The 25,531-nt window shown below is 43.8% G+C and overlaps 1 protein-coding gene across 2 annotated transcripts in view; it reads left to right on the top strand.

Annotated features, from left to right (window-relative positions):
* The window catches only part of Washc5 (WASH complex subunit 5), a 63,596-nt gene extending 39,018 nt beyond the window's left edge, over positions 1–24,578 (top strand). The window contains exons 17-29 of one of the 2 annotated variants that reach the window (XM_004661403.2): positions 915–995; positions 5,558–5,659; positions 6,478–6,657; positions 9,831–9,955; positions 11,679–11,841; positions 12,459–12,561; positions 12,654–12,733; positions 15,660–15,763; positions 16,417–16,546; positions 18,388–18,484; positions 21,422–21,575; positions 22,708–22,795; positions 23,572–24,578. In XM_004661403.2, the coding sequence (XP_004661460.1) occupies positions 915–995; positions 5,558–5,659; positions 6,478–6,657; positions 9,831–9,955; positions 11,679–11,841; positions 12,459–12,561; positions 12,654–12,733; positions 15,660–15,763; positions 16,417–16,546; positions 18,388–18,484; positions 21,422–21,575; positions 22,708–22,795; positions 23,572–23,628 (1,464 nt within the window). In that variant the 3' untranslated portion in view covers positions 23,629–24,578. The remainder of the gene's footprint in view (positions 1–914; positions 996–5,557; positions 5,660–6,477; positions 6,658–9,830; positions 9,956–11,678; positions 11,842–12,458; positions 12,562–12,653; positions 12,734–15,659; positions 15,764–16,416; positions 16,547–18,387; positions 18,485–21,421; positions 21,576–22,707; positions 22,796–23,571) is intronic. The other variant, XM_045143444.1, reaches the window with a different exon arrangement.
* The last annotated feature ends 953 nt before the right edge of the window (positions 24,579–25,531 follow it).

The following is a 25,531-nucleotide window of genomic DNA, read 5'->3' as shown; positions in this document are numbered from 1 at the left end:
ATGAACTATCACATACCAAGTGAAAAAATACACAAGTATCATCATAAAGTTGAAAATTGCTAAGCACCCACCCAAGAGTTGGGGGTCTTCAGCAGTTTCATCCAAACATGTATCTGTTTTTCTTTCTCCTCGGACTTAAAATTCAAAGATGTGAACAATAAAATCAAGTGAAAACTGAAAATGTGATGCCCATTGTCAGTTTCTCCTCTGATACAACCACAAAAAGTACATCAAGAACTTAGACTATCAAACTTGATAGTTCTGCATTTATTCTGGCTCAGAAATACAGCCTTGGGCCAGAAAGATGGCCTTGCAGTTAAGGTGCTTACTGGCAAAGCCAGAGGACCCAGATACAGTTCTCCAATACTCACATAAAGCTAGGTGCACAAGGTGGTTTATGTGTCTAGAGTTGTTGGCAATGGCTAGGGCCCTGGCACACTCATTCTCTCTCTCGCTCGCTCTCTCTGCCTTTCTCTCTCAAATAAATGAAGAAATTTTTTAAAGTATATAGCTTTTATCTAACTTACTGGTGTTGCCTCCTGTTGCCTGAAAAGAAAGTGAAGGGCAGATTAACTCAGTTCTGTGGGTCTCTGCCATCTGAAAGGGAATAATAACCTTATCATCCTATCTTGGTTACAGACATGAGGAAACCAAGGCCCAAAAAAGTGTGTGTTGACCAATTGACACAAAGGCCTTAGTTCCCAATAAGTATAACAATAGTCATTTATTTGACCTCACAAAGCCTGATTTCCATCCCAGACATGTAGACACTGATGTTCTCCTTCACCCGAAGTACACGTTCATTTCCTCTTGTCTTTGCCCATTGCAAGACCACAGGCCACTCAGTTAGCCTTCTATAGAAATGATGACTTTTATGTGGGATACTTCATTATGCCTCTTTTTCTTTGTTAAAGGTTGCCAAACTTACTCATGCTATTTCCATTTTCACCGAAGGCATCTTAATGATGAAAACAACTTTGGTTGGCATCATCAAGGTAACTTGCGCATAGTCTATGTAGCCTTGTGGTTGGTTGGTTGGATTTTTTTTGTTAATTATCACAATGGGGAAAAGTGGGATATTGTCATATTGCTATCTCATTCTGACTTTGGTTTTACTCATGTGTTGATTGGTGGAAGAGAACACATTGTAATCTTTATTGTTTATGGTAATCAAAGGCAATAACATGACATAAATTTGAAATTTAAAGTTCTAGAGAAACTGATATTAGCAACTATTTTATTCAACAGGTTTTTTTTAATGTTTTATTTTATTTATTTGACAGAGAGAAAGAAATAGGCAGACAAAGAGAGAAAGGGAAAGAAAATGAATGGGCACACCAGGGCCTTAGACACTGCAAACGAACTTCAGATGTGTGTGCCACATTATACGTCCGGCTTTATGTGGACCCGAGAAAATTGAACCTGGGTCCTTTGGCTTTGCAGATAAGCACTTTAACCAGTAAGCCATCTCTTCAGTCCCATCCACAGTTTTTTAAATCTCAAGAAAATTCTATTTTGTTGAATCACTTTATTTACTTATTTTGGTTTTTAGAGACAGTGTCTCATGTAGCCCAGGCTATTCTCAAGCTAATTATACAGCTGAGACCAGCCTTGAACTACTGATCCTCCTGTCTCCATCTCCTCCTAAGTACTGGGATTATGGTGTATCACACAGCAGTCAGTCTAATTTCATACTAGCAAACATCTCTCCTTTGTGGTATTTTTATTATACACCCCAAGTGGCAAGGGCTAAGCTAATTACTCCCTTCTATTCAAAGGCCATCAACATCACTGATGCATGCAAGATCCTGTGTTCTATTTTTTTATTTAGCTTTTTATTGACAGCTTCTATAAGTATGAACAATAAAACCATGATAATTCCCTCCCTCCACTTCCATACCCCCTCTCAAATCTACCTTTCACCAAATCCATCGCCCTTCCAATTAGTCTTTGTCTTGTTTTGATGTCATCATCTTTTCCTCCTATTATGAAATTTTTGTGTAAGTTGTATCAGGCATAGTGCGGTCATGAATATCAAGGCCATTATGTGTTAGGAAGCTTGCATTATAAGCAGTCCTACCCTTTCTGTTATTTTTGTCTTTCTTTTCCTAGGTTTCCACTCTCCATTTCATCTTCTATAGCATCCACTCTATGTATATGATATAAAAATAAATACTTTAAAAATATATATAAAGGTACAAGCATTCTCCCTTTTAATATGTGATATTATTTTATGTGTTTTGATTTATCTAAATTATTGTGCTCTAAATCTTATGTTTTTTACCTCTTTTTCACTAGTTTCTGTTATTTGAAATTTATGTTGTTGTAGGTCAGATAGTTGCTTTTTACTGCTACACAGAATTCCACCAGTGCCTTAATTATTCTTCCAGAGACAGACACCTATGCTCCCCAATGTCATGATCAGCATCTCTGAGTATATTCTTGAAATCTGTATGCACAGGAACTAGAACTGAGTAATCTTACTCTGTTTCCATACTGCTGGTTGTCTTTTGAAGTGGCACTTCCCTGAGACCTACCCCCAGCATTGGTCAGGCTTGGTGTTGTCCACTTTTAAATGGTGAAGTGACTGCTCATGGGTGTGTTTAACTTGGAGTCACCTGCTGGCTAGTGATGTGCCCCTCACGTAGTTCATGGTACTTTTATTTTTTCCATTTATCGCATATGAGTGGAATATGAATATTTCTGATTTCCAATATATATGTACCTATCAAATTGCAAGATTAACATTTGTGCTGCTAACATCCAAGAAAAAATGAAGAAATTAACCTGTATAGAAATGGAACTTTGGAATGTATTTTCTAGACATACACTAATGCCATTGTGTCCTGGAGATAGTAACAGGGTCTGCTGAATGCTCTTGAGGTCTAGTCCACTTAGTTTACATTATATGTAGAAAGTTACGGCTGGTTACACATTTCTGACTAATCCATACAGGATGGTAAATCCTAGCACTGCAACATGACCAGCATAAAAAGAATATAATAAACCCTAACAATCTGCAATCATTTTCCAAAGAAAGACTGCCTAATAAGATGCAGCCTTTCACCCTTACCCTTCAGACACTAAGAACAGAGGGACCAGCATTCTAACAACCCAGTCCAGCCTAGATCCATCTGACAGTCTAAGAGTCAGAACGTGGGGCTTTCGGAACTTTTCTGGCTCTAAACCTCAAAACGTCAAGGATGGATTTCAAAGGCTTATAAGAACTATAGGTTCACTTTGCCTGATAAGACCTAAAGTAAGTGACTTATAGACATGAATATGCATGGAAGTATTTGTTGTTAGAGCAACCAGGAAAAAATAATGTGAATATCCTCTAGTAGTAGAATGGCTAAGTAAGTCATGCCTCATTGGTGTTCTGTTTTTCTGTTTTGTTTTTTTTGTTTGGGGGGGGTGTTTGTTTGGCTTGGTTTTTTGTTCTTTGTTTTTGTGTGGTTTTTTGTTTTGTTTTAAATTTATTTATTTATTTTTTATTTTCACAATTTTTGTTAACATTTTCCATAATTATAAAAAAATATCCCATGGTAAAACCTCCCTCCCCCCTTGTTTTTGTTTTTTGAGGTAGGGTATCACTCTGGCCCAGGGTGACCTGGAATTCACTATGTAGTCTCATGGTGGCCTCGAATTCAGAGTGATCCTCCTTCCTCTGCTTTCCAAGTGCTGTGATTAAAAATGTGCACCACCACACTTGTATTTGGTGTTTTTAATTTTTTATTTATCTTGTGTGTGTATGTGTGTGTGGTTTTTCAAGGTAGGGTCTCACTCTGGCTTAGGCTCACCTGGAATTAACTATGTAGTCTCAGGGTATCCTCAAACTCATGGCAGTCCTCCTACCTCTGCCCCTTCTAAGTGCTGGGATTAAAGGCATGTGCCACCATACCCAGCTTAAAATTTTCCCTTTTTTTTTTGTTTTGTTTTACCATGTCTGTATTTATGTTCAGAAAATTATTCAGTGTACAGACTAGTGCAACCAGAGCCCGGAGTGTGCCCATGTGGAGACGGATGGCCTGAGGTGACATCTGAATCCCTACTGGCCCTTCATCCCAGCACCTTCCTGGTAATAAGAAAAAGCCATTTACATTTAATTCCATGACTGAAATGTGAGGTGATGAGGAACTCTTTATGTTCACCATCTTTGAAGTATCTTGTAAAAATATCTTCATGAGGGCTGGAGAGATGGCTTAGCGGTTAAGCGCTTGCCTGTGAAGCCTAAGGACCCTGGTTCGAGGCTCGGTTTCCCAGGTCCCACGTTAGCCAGATGCGCAAGGGGACGCACACGTCTGGAGTTCGTTTGCAGAGGCTGGAGGCCCTGGCGCGCCCATTCTCTCTCTCTCCCTCTATCTGTCTTTCTCTCTGTGTCTGTCGCTCTCAAATAAATAAATAAATAAAAATTTAAAAAAATATATCTTCATGAAACTTACTGATAGATAGTTTTATGGAAAGCCACAGGATTAATGATAATAATCCTGGCCAGGCATGGTGGCATATACCTTTCATCTCATCACTTGGGAGACAGAGGTAGGAGGGTTGCTGTGAGTTTGAGGCCAGCTGGGACTACAAAGTAAGTGCTAGGTCAGCCTGCGCTAGGATGAACACCTACCTCAAAAAAAAAAATTATTAGTAGTAGTAGTATTATTTGGTCCAACCTACACAAGACCAAATAGGGGCAGAAAAGGAAAAAACAAAAGGTCCAAGTTGGACCAGTCTGTGGAGATGGCTCAGTGGTTAAAGGTGCTTGCTTACAAAGCCTGACGACCCAAGTTTTATTCCCCAGCACCCACATAAAGCCAGACCCCCAAAGTGGCACGAGTATCTGGTATTTATTTGCAGGGGCAGGAGACTCTGGCACACCCATGAACATGCACACACACTGCAATCATTTAAATAAATATTTTTTTAAAAAAGCATCCGGGCATGGTAGCGCACACCTTTGATCCCAGCACTTGAGAGGCAGAGGTAGAAGGATCACTGTGAGTTCAAGGCCACTCTGAAACTACATAGTGAAATTCAGGTCTGCCTGGACCAGAGTGAGACCCTACCTTGAAAAACCAAAAAAAAGAGAGAGGGCTGGAGAGATGGCCTAGCGGTTAAGTGTTTGCCTGAGAAACCTAAGGACCCCAGTTCGAGGCTCGATTCCCAAGGACCCACATTAGCCAGATGCACAAGGGGGCGCATGTGTCTGGAGTTCGTTTGCAGTGGCTGGAAGCCCTGGCGCTCCCCCCCCCCCCCACCGGCCTCTTCCTCTCTGTGTCTGTTGCTTTCAAATAAATAAAAATAAACAACAAAAATTTTTTTAAAAAAAGAGAGAGAGAGACCCAGATGCACTAGGTGGCACATGCACCTGGAGTTCGTTTGCAGTGGCTAGAGGCCATGATGTGCCCATTCTCATTAATTCATTCTCTCTCTCAAATAAATAAATAATGTAAAAGAGAGCAGAGGTGGGACAGTGCTGTACTCTAAATTCTGATAATCATGTCCTCTGGGTTTCCTCGGGACTGGCTCTGCTAACTCCACGTATGCTGTGGTATGTTCGTAGGTGGATCCCAAACAGCTGCTGGAAGACGGAATAAGGAAGGAGCTAGTTAAGCGGGTGGCCTTTGCCCTCCACAAGGGGCTGATATTCAACCCCCGAGCCAAGGTACAATGACCAAAAGACATGTGTTCTGTTCTCTAGCATGCGTGAAAATACCATTCATAATGACATGTTCCTCTGTCAGGCACATTTAATAAATGATAGTGCTGCCAACTGAGGTACTTCCTGGGCTTCTTCATAATCCATTCATATTATAAGAAAATCCTTATTTTGCTTTATCTTCTAGAAAATATGGTAGTTTTCTGAAGAGGAAAATAAATAGGCTTGAAGCTTTTATGTAGGGTATTTTTCACCTCAGTGAATTCAATTTAAAAATATGTTAAGTATATGAAGATTAGATATAGATATAGATAGATGGCTCAGTGTATAAAAGCACTTACCACACAAGCATCATGAGTTCAGTGCACAGCACCCAGGTAGAAAGTTGAGTGTGCCCACGTACACCTGTACTTTACCCCAGAGCTGAGGGGGCCCAAGATAGGAGTGTTGCTGGGGCTTGCTCATCAGCCAGTCCAACCGAAAACTATCAGCTCCAGGCTCAGTGAGAGACTCTGTCTCAAGGAAATAAGACAGAAGAGCAGTAAAGATTAGCTGTCCATCAGATGACGAGAGTGACATTGTTAGCATTCTTTTTTTGTGTTCCTTATATGAGGCATCTTCCCAAATGAGTGAATGTATTCTTGGCTGAATATCTGACATCAGTTGTCAGCCTAGCGGAGGTAGGAAATGAGTTTTTCCAAAGCTTTGTCTGAAACAGGTCCCTGGTGGCTTATCATTTGGAATCTGACGTTGGTGTCAGTAGTGACCCATCTGCTACAGTCTGATAAATGGACATTTCCACCCCCACCCCCACCCCACCACAGCCAAGTGAGCTGATGCCCAAGCTGAAAGAGCTGGGAGCCACCATGGATGGGTTCCATCGCTCCTTTGAGTACATACAGGACTACGTCAACATCTATGGCCTGAAGATCTGGCAGGAAGAAGTCTCACGAATTATAAACTATAACGTGGAGCAAGAGTGTAATAACTTCTTAAGAACAAAGGTATTGAACATGTTTTGTAGAATTCTTGACTATATCTGTTATTTCCCATGTCTAAAACGTACACTCCAAACTGCTGGCAAGGTCAACAAGAAAGTTTCTTTTAAGTTTCTAAGGGCTGGAGAGATGGCTTAATGGTTAAGGCGCTTGCTTGCAAAGCCTAAGGATCCAGATTCAACTCCCTAAAACCCACATAAAGTCAGTTGCATATAGTGGCACATGCTTCTGGAGTTCATTTGCAGTGGCCAGAGGCCCTGGTATGCCCATTCTCTCTCTCTCCCTTGGCCTCTCACTCTTTCTCATAGATAAGTAAATAAAATGTGCACTATAAACGCTGGAGATGCCAACAAGAAAGTTTCTTTTAAGTAGTTACTAAAATCATTAAGCCCCCTTAGACTGCCTTCAGAGGACAGGAGGGTGGGCAGCAATGAGTTCGCTCAGTCCCTTGTCTGAGGAGAAAGCAGGTGTGACTGAACGGCTGCAGAAGCCGTGGCTGTGACGGAGCGCTCGGCTCAGGACATCCTCATTCTGTTCAGTCGGGAAACACACCTGTCACCCTCTGTCTGGCTCACTCAGGACCCGCTGACGTCATCCTCGGCAGCAGTGGTACTTCCCATTCAGGCATCAGTGCTTGGCTCCCTCTCCACTCGTGTCCTGGCAGCATTGCTGTTGTCTAGTTTTGTTGTTGTGGTTGTTACTTTAGCCGTTGTAGTAGGTGTGAAGTGGCATCTCTTTATGGTTTTGACTCGTGCTTCCCTAACAACTAATGGTGATGAGCATCATTCGGCATGTTTTTTGGTCACGTGTATATCTTTGAAAAATGTCTACTGCAACCATTTTTTTAATTGAGTTTTTAAAATGTCACTAAACTCAAGTGTCAGTACTGAGATTTTAGTCAGTAGGGGCCACTCTGAGTTTTTATGTAAGGAGCTGACATTCTGGTGACATTTTCAAAAGACTATGTATTCTGCCAGGGATGGTGGCGCACGCCTTTAATCCCAGCCTCGGGATGCAGAGATAGGAGGATCGCTGTGAGTTTGAGGCCACCCTGAGACTACATAGTGGTTTCCGGGTCAGCCTGAGTTAGAGTGAGACCCTACCTCAAAAAACTAAAAAAAAAAAAAAGACTACGTATTCTCCAGCCTTATCATATTTTGGATTTTTATGTTGCACTGTCCATGTCAAATCTTTTTTAAATATTTTTTATTTGTGTGTGAGAGAGAGAATGGTGTGCCAGAGCCTCTTGCTACTGTAGAATACAGACACATATGCCACATTGTGTCCCTGGCCTTACATGGACACTGAGGAATTAAACCCAGGCTAGCAGGCTTTACAAGCAAGTACCTTTAACTACTGAGCCATCTCCTTAGCCTCTGTGACTACTCAAAATACAAAATTTCTCTTTTTTTTTTTTTGGTGTTTTCAAGAGAGGGTTTCACTCTATCCTAAGCTGATCTGGAATTTACCATACAGTCTCAGAATGACTTCAAACTCATGATGATCCTCCTACCTCTGCCTCCGAAGTGCTGGAATTAAAGGCGTGCGCCTCCATGCCCGGCTTCTCTGTCATTTATTTCTCACTTCATTTTTTTGTCAAAGCTGATTTTCTTCTTTTAAAAAAAAAATGTAATATTTCTAGGAGGCTGTTAACTAACACAATTTAAATTTTTCGAAACAAAATCCAGGCATAGAGATGCACACCTTTAATCCCACCACTTGGGAGGCAGAGGTAGGTAGGAAGGTTGCCATGAGTTGGAAGCCACCCTGAGACTACATAGTGAATTCCACGTCAGCCTGGACTACTGCCAAACCATATCTCTAAAAACCAAGAAAAAAAAAAAAGTAACAGGGCTGGAGAGATGGCTCAGCAGCTGAGGCACTTGCCTGTAAAGCCTAATGACCAGGGTTCAATTCCCCAGTGTCCAAGTAAAGCCAGATCCACAGTGACATTTGCATCTAGAGTCCATCTGCAGTGTCTGGAGGTCCTGGCCACCCATTATATCTCTCTGGCTCTCTTCTTTCTGTCTTTCTCTGTACTTGCAAACAAACAACTAAAAATATTTTTAAAACATTTTTTAAAAGTTAGTAATACTTGGACTGGAGAGATGGCTTAGCGGTTAAGCGCTTGCCTGTGAAGCCTAAGGACCCCAGTTCGAGGCTCGGTTCCCCAGGTCCCACGTTAGCCAGATGCACAAGGGGGCGCACGCGTCTGGAGTTCGTTTGCAGAGGCTGGAAGCCCTGGCACGCCCATTCTCTCTCTCTCTCCCTCTATCTGTCTTTCTCTCTGTGTCTGTCACTTTCAAATAAATAAATAAATAAATAAATTTAAAAAAAAAAGTTAGTAATACTTATTGTCACTCTTCATGCAATGTTTCTAAGATGATATGGAGAAAGCAGCTGGGGCAAAGTGTTCGCTACACAAGCATGAAGACCTGAGTTTAGATCCCCAGTAGTCACATACGCCCGACATGGTGGTAAGCTCCTTTAAATGCAGCTCTGGGGAGCGGAGATGGAGGATCCATGAGACTTTGAGGCTAGCTAGTCTACCTAAATCAGTGAGTCTAAGCTACAGTGAGAAACCTTGTCTCAACAAGAAAGAATGGAGCCAGGCGTGGTGACACATGTCTTTAATCCCAGCACTCAGGAGGCAGAGGTAGGAGGATCGTCGTAAGTTTGAGGCCACCCTGAGACTACATAGTGGATTCCAGGTCATCCTGGGCCAGAGTGAGACTCTACCTCAAAAAAAACAAAAGAAAAAAGAAAAGAAAAGAAATAAAGAATGGGGGCTGGAGAAATGGCATTAGTAGTTAAGGCACTTGCCTATGAAGCCTAAGGACCAAGGTTCGATTCCCCAGTACCCACATAAGCCAGATGCACAAAGTGGCTAGAGTTCATTTGCAGTGGCCAGAGGCCCTGGTATGCCTGTTCTCTCTCTGCCTCTTGCTCTAATAAATAAATAAATAATTTTTAAAAAAGAAATAATGTTAAAGAATCACTAAAGAGGCCATTCTGCATCAACCTCTGACCACCACACTTAACATGCACCTATAGGTGCATATACACCTGCACACATGCACACACACACACGCACATCTCACATATGCACTTGTAGAAATTATTTGGTGAGCGGTTACCTGATTAAATATATACTAACTCTGTATGGTTTTGTTTTCTAGATTCAGGACTGGCAAAGCATGTACCAGTCCACTCATATTCCAATACCGAAATTCACGCCTGTGGATGAGTCCGTAACATTTATTGGCCGACTGTGCAGAGAAATCCTGAGGATCACAGACCCCAAGTAGGTCTTTCTGGATTTCAGTGGTCCTCAGCACCGATGGAAAACGTCATGTGTGCCTGTGTGTCACTGAGGTGCACTTGTCCCAGCCCTTAGTGGTGCCCTTGCTGTCTGGTGTCCTTACTCCTTAGCCCAGCACCTAGGCACTTTGAGCGTCTTTGAACACTCACCCATGTTCTTTTCTCATCACATTATACACATCTGTGAATTCAGTCATTGTAATAATCTCACATATAATAATCTTAGGGTTATTACCACTGTAAAGATGAAGAAATTGAGGCACAGAAGTTTATTCACTTCCCTAATACCACACAGCAAGTAGGCAGTGGACCCAAATCACTCCAGGTCCCAAGCACCCAAGCACTGAGCTATTCAAGGACATATGGGTGGTGCACGTTTGTGGGCAGTGAAGTCCAGTCTACATCCAGGTCACATGGGCTCTGCACCCAGCAGACTGGGTAAAAAGCTCTTGCAATTGAAGCTGCCCTTTAGGCTATTTCACCTGGGCACCAGGGTAGAGATTAGTGTCCGTCTCCCCGCTGAACGTGTTTTCCTCCTGTTCCTTCACGTGAACCTCAGATGAAGCAGTTATGCTAAAAGCCGCTGGAGGAGGGTCTTTGCATGTCTCCAGCTCCCTGACCCTGCAGGCTCCTTTGTCCTCAGCCTCTGGAAACGTAAAGAAACACCCTCTAGAGACACCTGGTCCCTAAAGTCCTCCAGCCTGACAGCTAAACTGAACCTGTCTTCTCATCATGGTCCCAAACAGTTGCCTGACTCTGGGAATAAGCATAATCAAAGAGCAGCATTGGGTGGGGAACGGTGGCCTGGCTGGCCTCACACATCAAGCATTCAGACTGAGTGCCTGGACAGAGGTTAAAAACACATCAGTGCTGGAGAGTTGGCTCAGCGGTTAAAGGTGCTGTCTTGCAAAACCTGATGGCCCAGGTTTGATTCCCCAGTACCTATGTAAAACCAGATGCACAAAGTGGTGCAGATATCTGGAGTTCATTTGCAATCACAGGAGGCCCTGACATGCCCATTCTCCCTCTCTGTCTCTGTCTCTCTCTCTCTCAAATAAATAAATAAGATATTTTAAACACACACACCATATGGCTAGGCTTTGATGCCCACCTGGAATCTAAGCACTTGGGAGGGTGAGGCAGGAGAATTGTTCTAATCCAGGCCAGCACTGGCTACACAGTGAAACCATATCACAAAAAACAAGCAATAGCCAGGTGTGGTGTGTGTCTTTAATTGCAGCACTCTGTGAAGCAGAGGTAGGAGGACCACCATGAGTTCGAGGCCACCCTGAGACTACATAGTGAATTCTAAGTTAGCCTGGACTAGACCCTACCTCAAAAAAACAAAAATAAATAAATAATTAAAACTTTTTAAAAATCATGGGCTGGAGAGATGGCTTATGAGTTAAGGTGCTTGCCTGTAAAGCCTAAGGACCCATGTTCAACTCTCCACATAAGTGAGAAGCATAAGGTGACAAGCACACAGAAGGTCACATGTGCACACAAGGTGATGCACATGTCTGGAGTTTAATTGCAGTGCCTGGAGGCCCTGGTGCACCAATTCACTCTCTCATTTAGAAAAAAGTTACAAAAAAATGTGATGTACCTGGCTGTCCTGGGTATTTGATGCTTTGCTTGATCCACCTGGTCTCTGGGATGCATCTGAGCTGCAGTGGCTTTTGCTCTGTGGTTTGCTTTTGTTTTAGAATGACATGTCACATAGACCAGCTGAACACCTGGTATGACATGAAAACTCATCAAGAAGTGACCAACAGCCGTCTCTTCTCAGAAATCCAGACCACCTTGGGGACATTTGGTCTGAATGGGCTGGACAGGCTCCTGTGCTTCATGATTGTGAAAGAGTTACAGGTGAGCGGGCCCAGGTTTATTTGGGTTCACGGTTTGAGGTGAGGAAGGCAGCAGGAATGGCTCTTGCCGTGGTGATGGGAATATGAGGCAGCTGGTCACTTGGGTCGGTAGTCAATAAACGCTTGCTCAGCTAGCTTTCTTATTGAGTCTAGGGTGAGGCCTCCTTCCTCAGTTAAACCTCTCTGGAGAGGTTTCCCAGACACACACTAGATTATTCTAAATTCAGTCAAGTGGACAAAGAAGATTCTCACAGACCTGCATGTCTGGTTCCCACGGGGGACTCGTGAGAATGCATTTGACTGGGAGGCTTGTCTCTCGCCATTCATGCTGCTTTACACTGACGCGAGGCATTGTTCCTGGGCAGAGAAGAATTGATAGCAAACTAGAATTTCTTTGGCATCCAGTATTCATGGGTGTACTGCTTGGGTGAATTTCAACTTTGGAAGGCAGGACTTGTTGTCATTGGGAACCATGGGCTGTTTCTAGTAGGAACCTGAAGTCGGCCGTCCTCCGCCTTCCTGTGCACACTCCATTGTGCGCAATATTTGAGTTAGCTGCAATATATATTTGTTTTATTCGTGATGTATGAGGTTTTGATTGTGGCTTCTTGCTTTTAGAATTTCCTCAGCATGTTTCAGAAAATTATCCTGAGAGACAGAGCTGTTCAAGATACTTTAAAAACACTCATGAATGCTGTCAGCCCCCTGAAAAGCATTGTAGGTAAGAGTCCAGAGAACTTCCAAGGCAGACATAACACTGTACCATAGTCTTTCCAAACTTACTGAGTGGAAAATTATATTTTAACTTTTCAGCAAATTCAAGTAAAGTTTATCTTTCTGCCATTGCTAAAACTCAGAAGGTTTGGGCCGCTTACCTTGAGTCGATAATGAAGGTATGTCAATGCTTTGTTTTCTAAGTTACTATTTTCTTTTCCTTTCTTTTTTTTTTCTTTCGAGGTAGGCTCTCACTCTAGCCCAGGCTAACCTGGATTTCAGTATGTAGTCTCAGGCTGGCCTCGAACACACAGCAATTCTCCTACCTTTGCCTCCCAAGTGCTGGGATTAAAGGTGTGCACCACCACGCCAGGCTAAGTTACTCTTTCCTTAGGACTTTGTGGCTTATAGAAATCTTCTCCCTTGTGTGGTTAAAGTAAAAATATCATACTTTAGTTTCTGTTATTTCTCAAGCCATTTCTTTATCTTCCTTTCTGGAGCTATTTTGGGGGTTGCTGCTGCTTCTCATGTGTTCATGAAAGCTAGTGGTTTTTTTTAATATTTTTATTTATTTGAGAGTGAGTGTGTATGTGACAGAGAGAGAGAGAATGGGCACACCAAGGCCTCTAGCCACTGCAAACAAACTCCAGACGCATGTGCCACCTTGTGCATCTGGCTTACATGGGTCCTGGGGAATTGAACCTTGGTCCTTTGGCTTTGCAGGCAAGCATATTAACCACTAATCCCTCTCTCCAGACCAAAAGCTTGTGGTTTTTAAAACCCTTGACCAGAGCTGCTGCCTCTATATAAGAAGAAGAAAATTTCCCTCCAAGTTCATCGATCTTTACATTTCCAGACCCAGTCTGCTCCAAGTAGCCATTACAGCAGCACATTAGTCCTGCCCTTCTGTGTCTGCCTAGATGTGAAGTAGCCAAGTCCTTTGGAGCCTAACCTGCCCCTGTGCTGTGAATGAAGATAGCCCTGTGTCTGGGAAAATGCCTTGCCTAGGTGGAAACCAGCGTATTTTATGATCCGCTCACTTCCCGGATTCTTTCCCCTTGGCTGCAGCACCCAGGGGCCCTGCGTGTCTTCTGCACCCCTCTCATTGCTCAGTGAGAGTCTGCAGGCTTTATTGAATTCCTGCTGTACACAGCACTGCCATTGGTGTGAGCGGCATGGTTTGAAGAAGTACTACCCATCTCATCAGAAAGACTATCCACCAGGCCATAGGGAAAACTAAACTTCCTTGTGGAAAACTAGGATTCATGTGGAAAAATATCCAGTGTTGAGTTTCATTCTCTCCTCCCAGGTGCAGCCTTATGCACCTTATGCATCAAGACAGTAGTCTGTGATGTCTCAGTCATTGTCACATAATTTCTGTGTTTTTACTTTAAAACCAATGAACAGAGGCTGAGGAAATGGCTCAGTGGTTAAAGGCACTTGCGTGCAATGCCTGCCAACCTAGGTTCAGCTCCCCAGCACCCACATACAGCCATATGCACAAAGTGGTGCATGCAACAGCAAGATGCTCTGGCCTGCACATACTCTACCCTCCCCCTTTCTCTGTCTCTTAAATAAAGAAAACCATGTTTATAGCAGCTCAATTCGTAATAGCTAAGAGCTAGAATCAACCCAGATGTCCATCACTAGAAGAATGGATAACTAAGATGTGGTATATCTACACAATGTAAACACAATGTTTTTTTAAAAAAATAATAAACCACCGTTTATACAGGGAGCCTTTGACTTGTTAGATATCCTCTTGCTATGTAGATGTGAGGTGCCCTTAACCTTGTGGTTGTCATGTACTCATGGCTTCTTAGGCCAAGTTTCTAACTGCTGGAAAACCTTTTCAGAGTGGGGAACTACCTACACTTTAGACAGGCCCAGGTCTCTACTCTGGATGACCGGGGAGTTTACAGGAATCCTCCAAAAGAGAACATCAAGAGACTGTCATAGTTCTGTTGTGAGAGCTTTTTCTTGGCTGTGACAAACATACCTGAGGATTAGCAACTTACAGGAAGAAAGGGTTACTTTGGCTTGTGGTCTCGGAGAGTTCCGATGGTCACTTGCTCTGAGCCTGTTATAAGGCAGAGCATAATGGCAGGAGAGGGAAAGAAAGCTGCTCACCTGATGAAGCAGTTTCTCATAGGAGTTAAGAAACTTGGAGAGTTTATTCTAAAAGATTGAAAGTATTCCTTCAAAAACAGGCTCTGGGACTGGAGAGATAGTTCAGTGCTTAACGCACTTGCTTGCAAAGCCTAAGGACCCAGGTTTGATTCCCCAGTACCCACACAAATCCAGATGCACAAAGTGGCACATGCATCTGGAGTTTGTTTGCAGTGTATGCCCATTCTTTCTGTCTCTTCTCTTCCTCTATCTCTATCACCTTGCAAATAGATAAATAAAAATACTTTTTTAAAAGAGGGTGCTAGAGAGATGGCTTAGTGGTTAAAGTGCTTATTTGCAAAGCCAAAGGACCTGGCTTTGATTTGCCAGGACTCAGTCCAGATGCACAAGGTGGTATGTGTGTCCGCAGTTCGTTTGCAGTGGCTAGAGATCCTGGCACTCCCATTCTCTCTTTCTCTGCCTCTTCTCTCTCTCAAATACTTTTTCTTTTTTTTTTGGTTTTCCAAGGTAGGGTCTCACTCTAGCTCAGGCTGACATTGAACTCTCATGGTGATCCTCCTACTTCTGCCTCCTGAGTGCTGGGATTAAGATGTGTGCCACCACAACCAGATCAAATACATTAAAAAATAAATAAATAAAAAGAATTTAAATTAAAAACAACAACAACAAAAAACAGACTCTGGGCTGCAGATGTGGCTTTGTGCTGGAGCGCTTGCCTGGCCCGCACACGGGTTGGGTCACCAGCACCCACCGACCACACAGAAGGCACACCGAACGTGACTGTGTCTCCATAGTCAGCGCTCAGACTTGGAAGGAATGCAAGAGTCCGGTGCTCTGCTCACCTCCCCAGAGCCCGTCTGGCAGTCCTTCACTGCTTCCACACGGTGCTGAAGTCCTTGTGCCCATGTGCTTGTGTCCCTGTGGTCACAGTGAAGTGCCCCAGGCGCCACCTCCACATTCTTGCCTTGCTCTCAGGTTGGGCAGATGCAGATCCTGAGACAACAGATCGCCAATGAGTTAAATTACTCCTGTCGCTTTGACTCCAAACATCTGGCGGCTGCTCTGGACAATCTCAACAAGTAAGTGGTACCATGGGCATCACTCCTCTTCCAAGTGCCCAGCCCCTAGGATTGCTCTTTCAGGCTCTCTTTGAAGACTGCTCAGATTTTCTAAAAAATCTCTCTTTTTTTTTAATATCTCTTCAGAAGCCTTTTTTCCCATTATTCTTTCACAATTTTTTTTGATGGATTCATTTATTCTGCCAGCAACTGTTGATTGATCACATGATACCCACTGATAATGTGCCAAGTCCTCCTGATTTAGAAAACTTAGCAGAATCCACCAGCTGTAGGACTCACCAGTGGACACCCAGAGGGCAGGGGAAAGTGGGCGGGTCTCTGGCCAGAAGAGGCTGTGTTCTAAATCCGGGGCCTACACATTCCCTCCCCTCTCCAGCTCTTGGTTGCAGCCTTCTGCTGGGTGAACAGTCCATGCTTCTGTCACAAAGTCTGTCCTTCTGAGCACTAGGTTTTGGAAACAGTTCAGCCAATTCATAAAATTTAAATTATGAAAGCACTTCATGTAGGTACTTTTAGGTGGAATTTTCTACCACAAGGCAGTCACAAGCATGCAGATCATGGGATTAGAGGGGCAGAGCACTGGTCTGACAGAAAAGTAGCTGTGGAAATTCAGCTGCTCTCTCCTGTTTATCACCATTTCCTTCCCCATGTAGGGCTCTCCTGGCTGATATCGAAGCCCACTATCAGGATCCTTCGCTTCCTTACCCCAAAGAAGACAACACCCTCCTATATGAAATCACGGCCTATCTGGAGGCAGCTGGCATTCACAACCCACTGAATAAGGTTAATGATTTAAATGCATGGGGGGGGGGGTGCATGGCGGTGCAAAAGGTGATTTGATCCAGTTAACAAATCACTGTGTGAAAGCATTCAGAAGGCCTCGTTCCGACCAAAGGGCCTCAATTCTGTCAGGTTCCCACCTCCCAAGTGATGATGCCGCTCTCCCTGCCTGGCTCAGGTGGATGCAGCGCATGCTCAGAGCTCCTGGAACAGTCAAGTGCAATGCCAGGGTGGGGCTCCCATGGGGTTTGACACTTGAACTGCAGTAGAATGGCCACTGGCCAGTCTTGCCCAAAAATGCAGCCCTATGTGGCTGACAGGAATCACAGTTACAAATACGAAACTACACGCTGAGCTCCAGAAAGCTGAAATTTTTTTTTATAAATTAGTGCCAGGTCTCATAGGTGGCAGAATGACATAGACAGTTTGCACTGGCTGTTTCTCTTCCTGTGTGAATATTTATATTTTGATGCAGAAACAGATGACCAATCAGAGAGTTACCTTGCCTCCTTTCTAAACTACAAAATTTTAAAAATCTGTTTTTTAATATTTTACTTTTATTTATTTGTGAGAAAGAGAGAGAATGAATGAGCACACCAGGGCCTCTAGCCACTGCAAATTAACTCCAGACACATGTCCCACCATGTGCATCTGGCTTATGTGAGTCCTGGGGCATCGAACCTGGGTTCTTAGGCTTTGCAGGCAAGTACCTTAACTCCAAACCCTTAAATTGCCATTATCCTTCCAGTTTGGGATAAGAGAAGATGAACCTGGCTGAATGTAGTGTGTGTGCTTGTAATCCCAGCAGTCTAGAGGGTGAGGTAGGAGGTCTCAAGTTCAAGGAAGTCTGGGCTGCATAGCTAGCGTAAGACCATCCTGGCTTGTATAGTGAGACCCTGTCTCAAAAACAAAACAAGGGGGTGAATGTGAATAGCAGCTAACAGCTGTTGTGTGCGTGCCCTATGCCAAGCCCTGTTAGCCCCGAGCTTGGATGTTCTCATCTAACAACAGCCCCGGGGAATGGCCACATTCTTAAGTCAGGAACCTGAGGCTCTGAGAGATTGAGGACTTCTCCAGGGCTCAGACTAGTGAGGGAGCCAGAAGTAAGAAGAGGTGGGCCCCTAACCAGTATGCTGCCCGGTCTCCTGTGGAGCTGAGGATGGCTTGGCTGCCTGCCCTCTTTTCTGCCTTATGAACTGAGGGAGACTGCTTTTGGCCCTCTCCTCTTGCCCTCTGCCACCTGGCCTTTCTTTTCTCTCTCTCTCTCCCTCTCTCTTGCTCTCTCATTCTCCCTCCCTCTCCCCTCCTCCCCCTTTGCTTTTTTTTGATGTAGGGTCTCGTGCTATAACCCAGGCTGACCTGGAATTCACTATGTAGTCTCAAGGTGGCCTCAAACTCACCATGATCCACCTACCTCTGCCTCCCAAGTGCCAAGATTAAAGGCATACATCACCATACCCAGCCCTCTTTCTTGGTCTTCCATTTCTTCACTATCTCAGGCTCCTTCCCTTTCTCCCTCCGACTCTGCCTTGACTACTCTTGATTTTGCTTTTTCCTGCCATTTTTCTCATCACCATTTCTCCTCATTTAATAAATGACATTAATAGGATTCAGGGGGAGGAGCTTCTAATATCTATGCAAAGTTCTTTCCAGAAAAGCTATAATGTGATGTAGACATTTATATTTGCATGGAGACATGGTGGTAAATAAAACTCTGAAGGCAGCAGATGATGGAACTGTATGAGTTGGTGGTGGTTATCACTGGAACTTTCCATCTGAAAATGTTCTCTGTTGCTCTGTAGTAATATGAAGGAACCATCACTTTTAATTTTGTCTCTTTCTAGATTTACATAACGACAAAACGCTTACCCTACTTCCCAGTTGTCAACTTTCTGTTTTTGATTGCTCAATTGCCAAAACTCCAGTACAACAAAAATCTAGGTACGTCTAATGCTTATGCCTTGCAGTGAGTCAGCAGTAACAATGCTCAGTATCTGAGCACACAGCACATTGAATATAATGTTATGTCAGATAATCAAATATATGTGTATGAAACATGTATCTTTGTGCCTCTGAAATAAAACTCTGCTTCATAGAAGGTTCACAGTAGATTTAAAATCAGCCAAGTACAGTACACCTCCCCAAGAGTAATTGTCTAATCTGTAAACACCCATAACTTTTACTTTGCTTCTTACACTTAATCATTAGACAGCTGGTGCTAGTATTAAGAAATTTCTAGGGCTGGAGGGATGTCTTAGTGGTTAAGGCATTTGCCTGCAAAGCCAAAGGACCTAAGTTCGATTCCCCAGGACCCAAGTTAGCCAGATGCACGGGGGGCACAGCATCTGGAGTTCATTTGCAGTGGCTGGAGGCCCTAGTGCGCCAATTCATTCTCTCTCTCTCTCTCTCTCCCTCTTTCTCTGTCAAATGAATAAATAAAAATTTTAAAAATATTTTTAAAAAAAGAAATTTCTGCCAGGTGTGGTGGCGCACGCCTTTAATCCCAGCAGTTGGGAAGCAGAGGTAGGAGGATCACCAAGAGTTTGAGGCCACCCTGAGACTACATAGTTAATTCCAGGTCAGCCTGGACCAGAATGAGACCCTACCTCGAAAAATAAAAAAAAAAGAAAAAAAGAAAAAGAAAAAAGAAAAGAAATTTCTTTGGTTAATTTTTAGGTTTTTTTTTTGTTTTGTTGCTTTGTTTTTTGTTTGTTTGTTTGTTTGTTGTTGTTGTTGTTTGAGGTAGGGTCTCACTTTAACCCAGGCTGACCTGGAACTCACTTTGTAGTTCCAGGCTGGCCTCGAGCTCACAGTGATCCTCCTACACTGTGCCTCCCGAATGTCGGGATGAAAGGCATGCACAGTCACACCCAGCCTTATGTTTTGTTCTTTAAATAACTGTCATGTACCTGTTTTGCACAGGAAGCGTAATATGAAGAGTGATGGCATAGTTAAGGAGAAATCACTAATCACACAGTATCTAAGACTTTCATATACACATGATTACATGTCAAAATATTAAGTACAAACAACAGATACTCAACGTTTTCAATACAGGTGTTCAGTATAGTAATGTCACGAAATTTTTTGTCATTGATGAGTTTATTGTGAACTTATATTTATTTATTTATTTGTGTGCATGTGTGTGAGAGGGAGAGGGAGAAGGAGAATAGGCATACTAGAGCACAGCCTCTTGCCACTGCATACCAACTCCAGACACATTTGCCATTTTATGGATCTGGTTTTAGGTGGGTACTGGGGAATGGAACCCAGGCAGACTTTGCAAGCAAGTGCCTTTAACTGCTAAACCATCCTCCCAGCCCTTTAACTCATTTTAAACGCCCCACAACCACAAGACCCCAGCCCCACAGTAAATAAGCAATAAATAAATCAGTAAATAGCACTATGAGAACATTTCTGCAAAGGTTCTTTTTTCTTCTTTTTTTTAATATTTTTAAATTGTTATTTATTTATTTGTGAGAGAGAAAGAGGCAGAGTGTTTGTGTGTGTGTGTGTGTGTGTGTGTGTGAGAGAGAGAGAGAGAGAGAGAGAGAGAGAGAGAATGGGTGCACCAGGGCCTCCAGCCACTGCAAGCGAACTTCAAATGCATGTGCCACATTGTGCATCTGGCTTACATGGGTCCTGGGGAACCAATCCGAGGTCCTTTGGCTTTGCAGGCAAGCACCTTAACCACTAAGCCATCTCTCCAGCCCTCTTTTTTCTTCTTAATCAGACATTTCAAATTCATTTCTTTTAAAGATACTTTTAAAGTATGGATTCTCTTTTTTTTTTTTTAATCCCATCATCTAATTTCATCCATATTCACTGCTTCTAGATGTTGCCATGACAATTTCTGTCAGGACTGCAGATTATCAAACATGATATCTCCAACAAGTTCTTGCTGGAGAAGGGAGAGGACAAGAGTTTAAGTCTGGACTAGATTGAGATCCTACCTCAAAAAAAAAAAAAAAAAAGTTTGTGAGCTAACTTCAGTTATTGGTTTTGCATAGGATATGAGGTCGGGGTTATGTTCATGTTTCTTCCATAAGGCTATCCAGTTTCAGTATCAGTTTTTAGAAACATTTCTCTCTCCATTAAATTGTTAAGCATATTTATCAAAATATAATTTATAATATAAGGATTGGGCTCTCTAGACTCTCCAGCCTGATCCATCCATCAATCAGTCTGTCCTTATGCCAATACTGTCTTGATTACAACAACTTTTTAACCTTGAAGTCCACAATGTAAGTCTTAACATTTCAACATTGTGTCCTCCCCTAAAGGCACTAAGGTCCATCTCCTATTTCTATTGCAGCCATCCAGGCAGAAGTTCAAAGTCTCTAGATTTGGCAAAGTCCCTAGTGAACAAGCCAGCTTTTAGGCCTTTTTTTTTTTTTTCTTTTTTTCTTTTCTTTTTGGCATTTAGGCATGTCATGTTCCTTCCTCCACTGTCTTGATTTCAACATTCTTTTGTTGTGTTAACATACAATACTGTTTTGTTTAAGATAATTTTAAAATATTTCACCCACAATTTTCATCCTCTTCACTTCGGGATATGTAGTATGCCATGCTGTCGTGAAGCAAAGTAAGAGATGATTTCTGTGTTCTCGTTGACATTCATCTGTATCTTTACAAGTTTCTACCATAGTGTCAATGAAATGTGTGACCCAAAGGTAACTAACAGTAATGCTACTTACAATCCTCAGAGCATTAGAACGTCCCACCAGTCCCATGGCTAATTGAAGATGTAGCCTAGAATTACCATTTCTTCCAGATGGTCATCTGCCCGCAGTCATGGGGGCCCCAGTGTGACACTGACAAGGGACAAATGTCGCCAGAAGCAAGTAGTTCACTGGGCCCTGTAACTTCTTCCCTCAGGAATGGTCTGCCGGAAACCTGCCGACCCTGTCGACTGGCCACCTCTCGTCCTGGGGCTGCTCACTCTGCTCAAGCAGTTCCACGCCCGGTACACCGAGCAGTTCCTGGCGCTGATCGGCCAGTTCATCCGCTCCACAGTGGAGCAGTGCACAAGGTACAGGAGTCACCACAGGGCTCCTTATCACCCTTGCAGGAAAGGGACACAGCGGCCCACCCTCCCGCATCAAGCAAGTTAGGGGGCACGTCCTTGTGCAGCAGTCATGGGCAAGTGCCATCTTTGGGCACGCTGCCCAGGCCTGAACCTGCAGAATCTTGGCTGTGATTGGCCACTGCAGGAAAGCAGCTGCTCTCCTGCTGCCCTGCCATCTTGATCCACTCCCCAGGCTCAGAGAGCCCCGCCCTCCTACTGGCACTGCGAGACAGGGTTCCCCACACTGCAGGAGCCTCAGAGGCTTGTCAAGGCCAGGGCAAAGGGTGGGTTTCTGCTTTGTAACAAAACAGGAAACACACACAGGTTGCTTTTTGATAACAAAACTGAAGAAACCTTCAATCCCTTCTAGTCTTTTTTCCCTTCTCCTCATTTGTGACTTTTCCAGTATAGAGAAACAGTCATACCCCTGAGATGCTGGAGTCCCAAACCTCCCTCTCTCCTGCTTTGTACATAACAGGTCCTGAGGGTGACCGTAAGGGTCAGCCTGGCTAAGTGACTTTTTCCATCTTGTTACACAAAAGTTAGCAGATTACCACTTGATTGCTTTTGACAATTGCTGTACTAGGAATTGAACTTAGGTCACATGCCAGGTAAGGACTCTAAAACGGAGCTATAACCCTAGTCATTTTTGTTCTTTGTATTGTGAGACTCTCTCATCAAGTTGCCCAGGCTTGCCTTGAAGTCATTCTATAGCCCAGACAGGCCTTGAATTTCTGATTTTCCTGCACTGGCCTCCCATGGAATTACAGGCCCATGTTGTCAGTCCCACCTGTCAGTTTACTGTCACATGACTGCTGAACAAGGTAACTGAACAACAGAGGGATGGGAAAGTACGGGCCTGCCAGGCATTGAGGCATGAAGCAGGAAGAGGACCAGGGAATGAGTCCAGATAGACAGCAAGAGTTACAGTGTAAACCAGCAAGACTGAATTTTGTTCTGAAGCGTAGATAAGCTGATGGAACTCAAAGGTGCCCTGTGGGTTTGTTCTTTATTTCATAATTTATTGTAACTCAAAATTTTCACTTGAGGATATTATATACAAAGCAGTTAATTGATCCAGATTGTGGTGTTCCAGCCAGAAGATACCCGAAATGCCTGCAGATGTTGTGGGTGCCCTTTTGTTCCTGGAGGATTATGTTCGTCACACCAAGCTCCCACGGAGGGTAGGTCATAAGCCCTGAAGAGCAACACTGATGGCCTGGTTGTAGCAGGTGATAGGAACAGCCATTCTCAGCCCAGGCCTCTCGGCCTCTCCCAGGCTGTGAATACACGCTCCAGGGCTCCTGCCTTCCCTGCAAGGTGGAGGACTTCTGATTCTCCATCCCCACTCTCTGCCCTCTTCCCAGCAGAGGTAGGAGGATCGCGGTGAGTTCAAGGCCACCCTGAGACTACATAGTGAATTCCAGGTCAGCCTGAGCTAGAGCGAGACCCTGCTTGGGGCAGAGGGAGGGCAAAACCTGCTCATGTCTAGCCCTTCGCGTCCCACCTCCTCGGCCTCCTCCAGGACTGTTACTGAGGTGAAGGGCGCACGCCTTCCTAGGACCTTCCTGTGCTTCCTCATCGGGCCCTTCTCTCCTAGCTCACCTCACACCCACCGTCACTTGCCAGACATCCTGTTTTGCCTCGCTTGGTCATCATTTGTGACCTGAGATTACACCTGAGTACTTCTCAGAGGCATAAGTACTCCCAGTAGATCAGAGTGCTCCTAAGAGCCAAGGCATCTGCATTGGAGGCAGCAGACCTCCCCTCAAGTAGTAGTTGACAGAGGACACCAGAAACACACGTGGCTGTTTTGAGTCATTTCCTTGCAAATCTGCTCTCCTCAGCTTTCCACCTTTCTCCAAGGGCGTCTTAGCGTGTTGAATTTTCATGTGGAAAATATTGAATTGGTTTAGCTACTACACTATGAAGAATTATAACTTTTTGCTTAATTTTTCAGGTTGCTGAAGCACATGTGCCTAATTTCATTTTCGATGAGTTCAGAACAGCCCTGTAACTTCCTCCTCCTCCTTCACAGAAGGGCTCTCCTACATCTCCCCATGACTAAAGTGACTTTGAAATGAAACTCGACTGCTCATGTAACTCCATCACTCCTCCAGTGTGGGGACATCAGACATTGCAAAGATGATGTCTCCCACCACACTAGTTAATGGTCATTATCATTTAGATCATGGCACTAAATGCAATTTACATCATCTACAAGCAAAACATACTTTCGTACCGCCCTTATAAAGGCAGAGTGTCATTGTTACATGTAAACCCTTTTAGTTTTATGTTCTAAAGAACTTTGTGCAGCTTGGTTTTCAGTAAAATAGTACTGCCAGTACTCAAGGTTACCCTTCTGCTTAGGACTGCAAAGTTGGATGTCCACCTTGTAGCAACCCTGCATGGAAGGGGGAAATGGCTGCTAGGGACACTAGCCCACCCACTGTAGGGGGAGAGGCACACGGAATTACACTGTCCATGGCCCTTGTGCTGTGGGAGTGTCTAGGTGCCAAAGGTTGGCGTCTTGCAGTCACATACACCCCGAAGTTCCTAGCATCAGTTCTGTACAGCTCCCTGCCACAAACTCATCTGGCCTCTTCCTTCCCCTGCAGCCTGTGAGCTGTGCCTCCACAGGCATGTTGCTATCCAAACATGGCTTAAATGCCTCAAAATCCTAACTTCTACATGGAAATTCTTGTGAAAGGGGAGTGTCTGTCCTACTGGGGTGTCGAACATCGACAGCTTGGATGAGACAAGGAAGGTGTTTCTGCCCTGAACCTGCTCTGGAGAACAAATGAAAATTAACACCAAAAATCTGACAACTGGCCAGTCCCTTACTACACGAACTGCGCTGACGAGCAGGGAAGAGGTAAGCTTGTGAGTCCCGGTTCTGTACCTTCTGGCCACACCTGGCCACGCCAGCCTCCTGGGATCATCTGCAAAACTAAACCATTTTTCAGATCTCTGATTCCTATTTTCCGTCTGTCAGAAGGCTTCACAAATGAAAAAGGACTTCATAGGCTTTGATCGTGTTCTCACAAGAGGAGGGATTTTTAATAGAAGTCTCTGAGAAGGAAGGGAAGCCTCACATGGCCTAGTGGACAATGTGGCATCAAGGCCCAAGACAGGGAGGGTCTTAAAGGAACTTTTGCTCAGCTTGTAGAAGTCTTGGAAGACAAGCCCTGCAAGGCTGGTGTGTGGGACAACCATATTTCAATAACTCTTCCATTTCCAGTCAGTTAACAGTAAATGAAGTGAGAACCAGCTGACAAAAAGACCAGACTAAGTAAGCCAATTTTCAATCAGAAAGTATACTAGGGCGCCTAGAAAGATTGCTCAGAAGGCACTTGGTTTGCAAAGCTTGCCTCCCTGCATTCAATTCCTTAGCCACCCATGTAAAGCAGGACACAAAAAGTGATACAAGGGCTGCAGAGATGGCTTAGCAGTGAAAGTTACTGACTTTGAGGCCTGAGGACCTATGTTTGATCTCTCTCAAGATCCCACATAAGCCAGACACACAAAGGTGAAGCAAGCAAAAGGTCACATATGCCCACTAGATGGCACAAGTGTCTGGAGTTTGATGGCGGTGGCTGAGGCCCTAGTGTGCCAAGTGACACAAGCATCTGGCATTACTCTTAGGGTGGCAAGAGACTCTGGGAGGTGCACGTACATACACACATTCATACAGGCATGCATAAAGAAAGAAAATGGAAGTTTGGGGCAAGCTAAGATGGGAATTTTATGAAGCCCAATGAATCCATTCAGAAGATGCTTTGTGAAAGTAAGGCAAAGTGATGTGTCCAACAGATTTTCAAGCATTTTCACAGGAAAGAAAAAAATTAAAAAAATTTTATTATAAAAAGTTTTACAATTCATTGTAGTTCTAGTCATTAGAATCTGAAGTTGTTTCCCAG

This window comes from Jaculus jaculus, chromosome 2 (assembly GCF_020740685.1).
Source record: "Jaculus jaculus isolate mJacJac1 chromosome 2, mJacJac1.mat.Y.cur, whole genome shotgun sequence".
Taxonomy (NCBI): Eukaryota; Metazoa; Chordata; class Mammalia; order Rodentia; family Dipodidae; genus Jaculus; species Jaculus jaculus.
The sequence above is the reverse complement of the archived record's forward strand: the minus strand, read 5'-3'. Positions and strand labels throughout refer to the sequence as shown.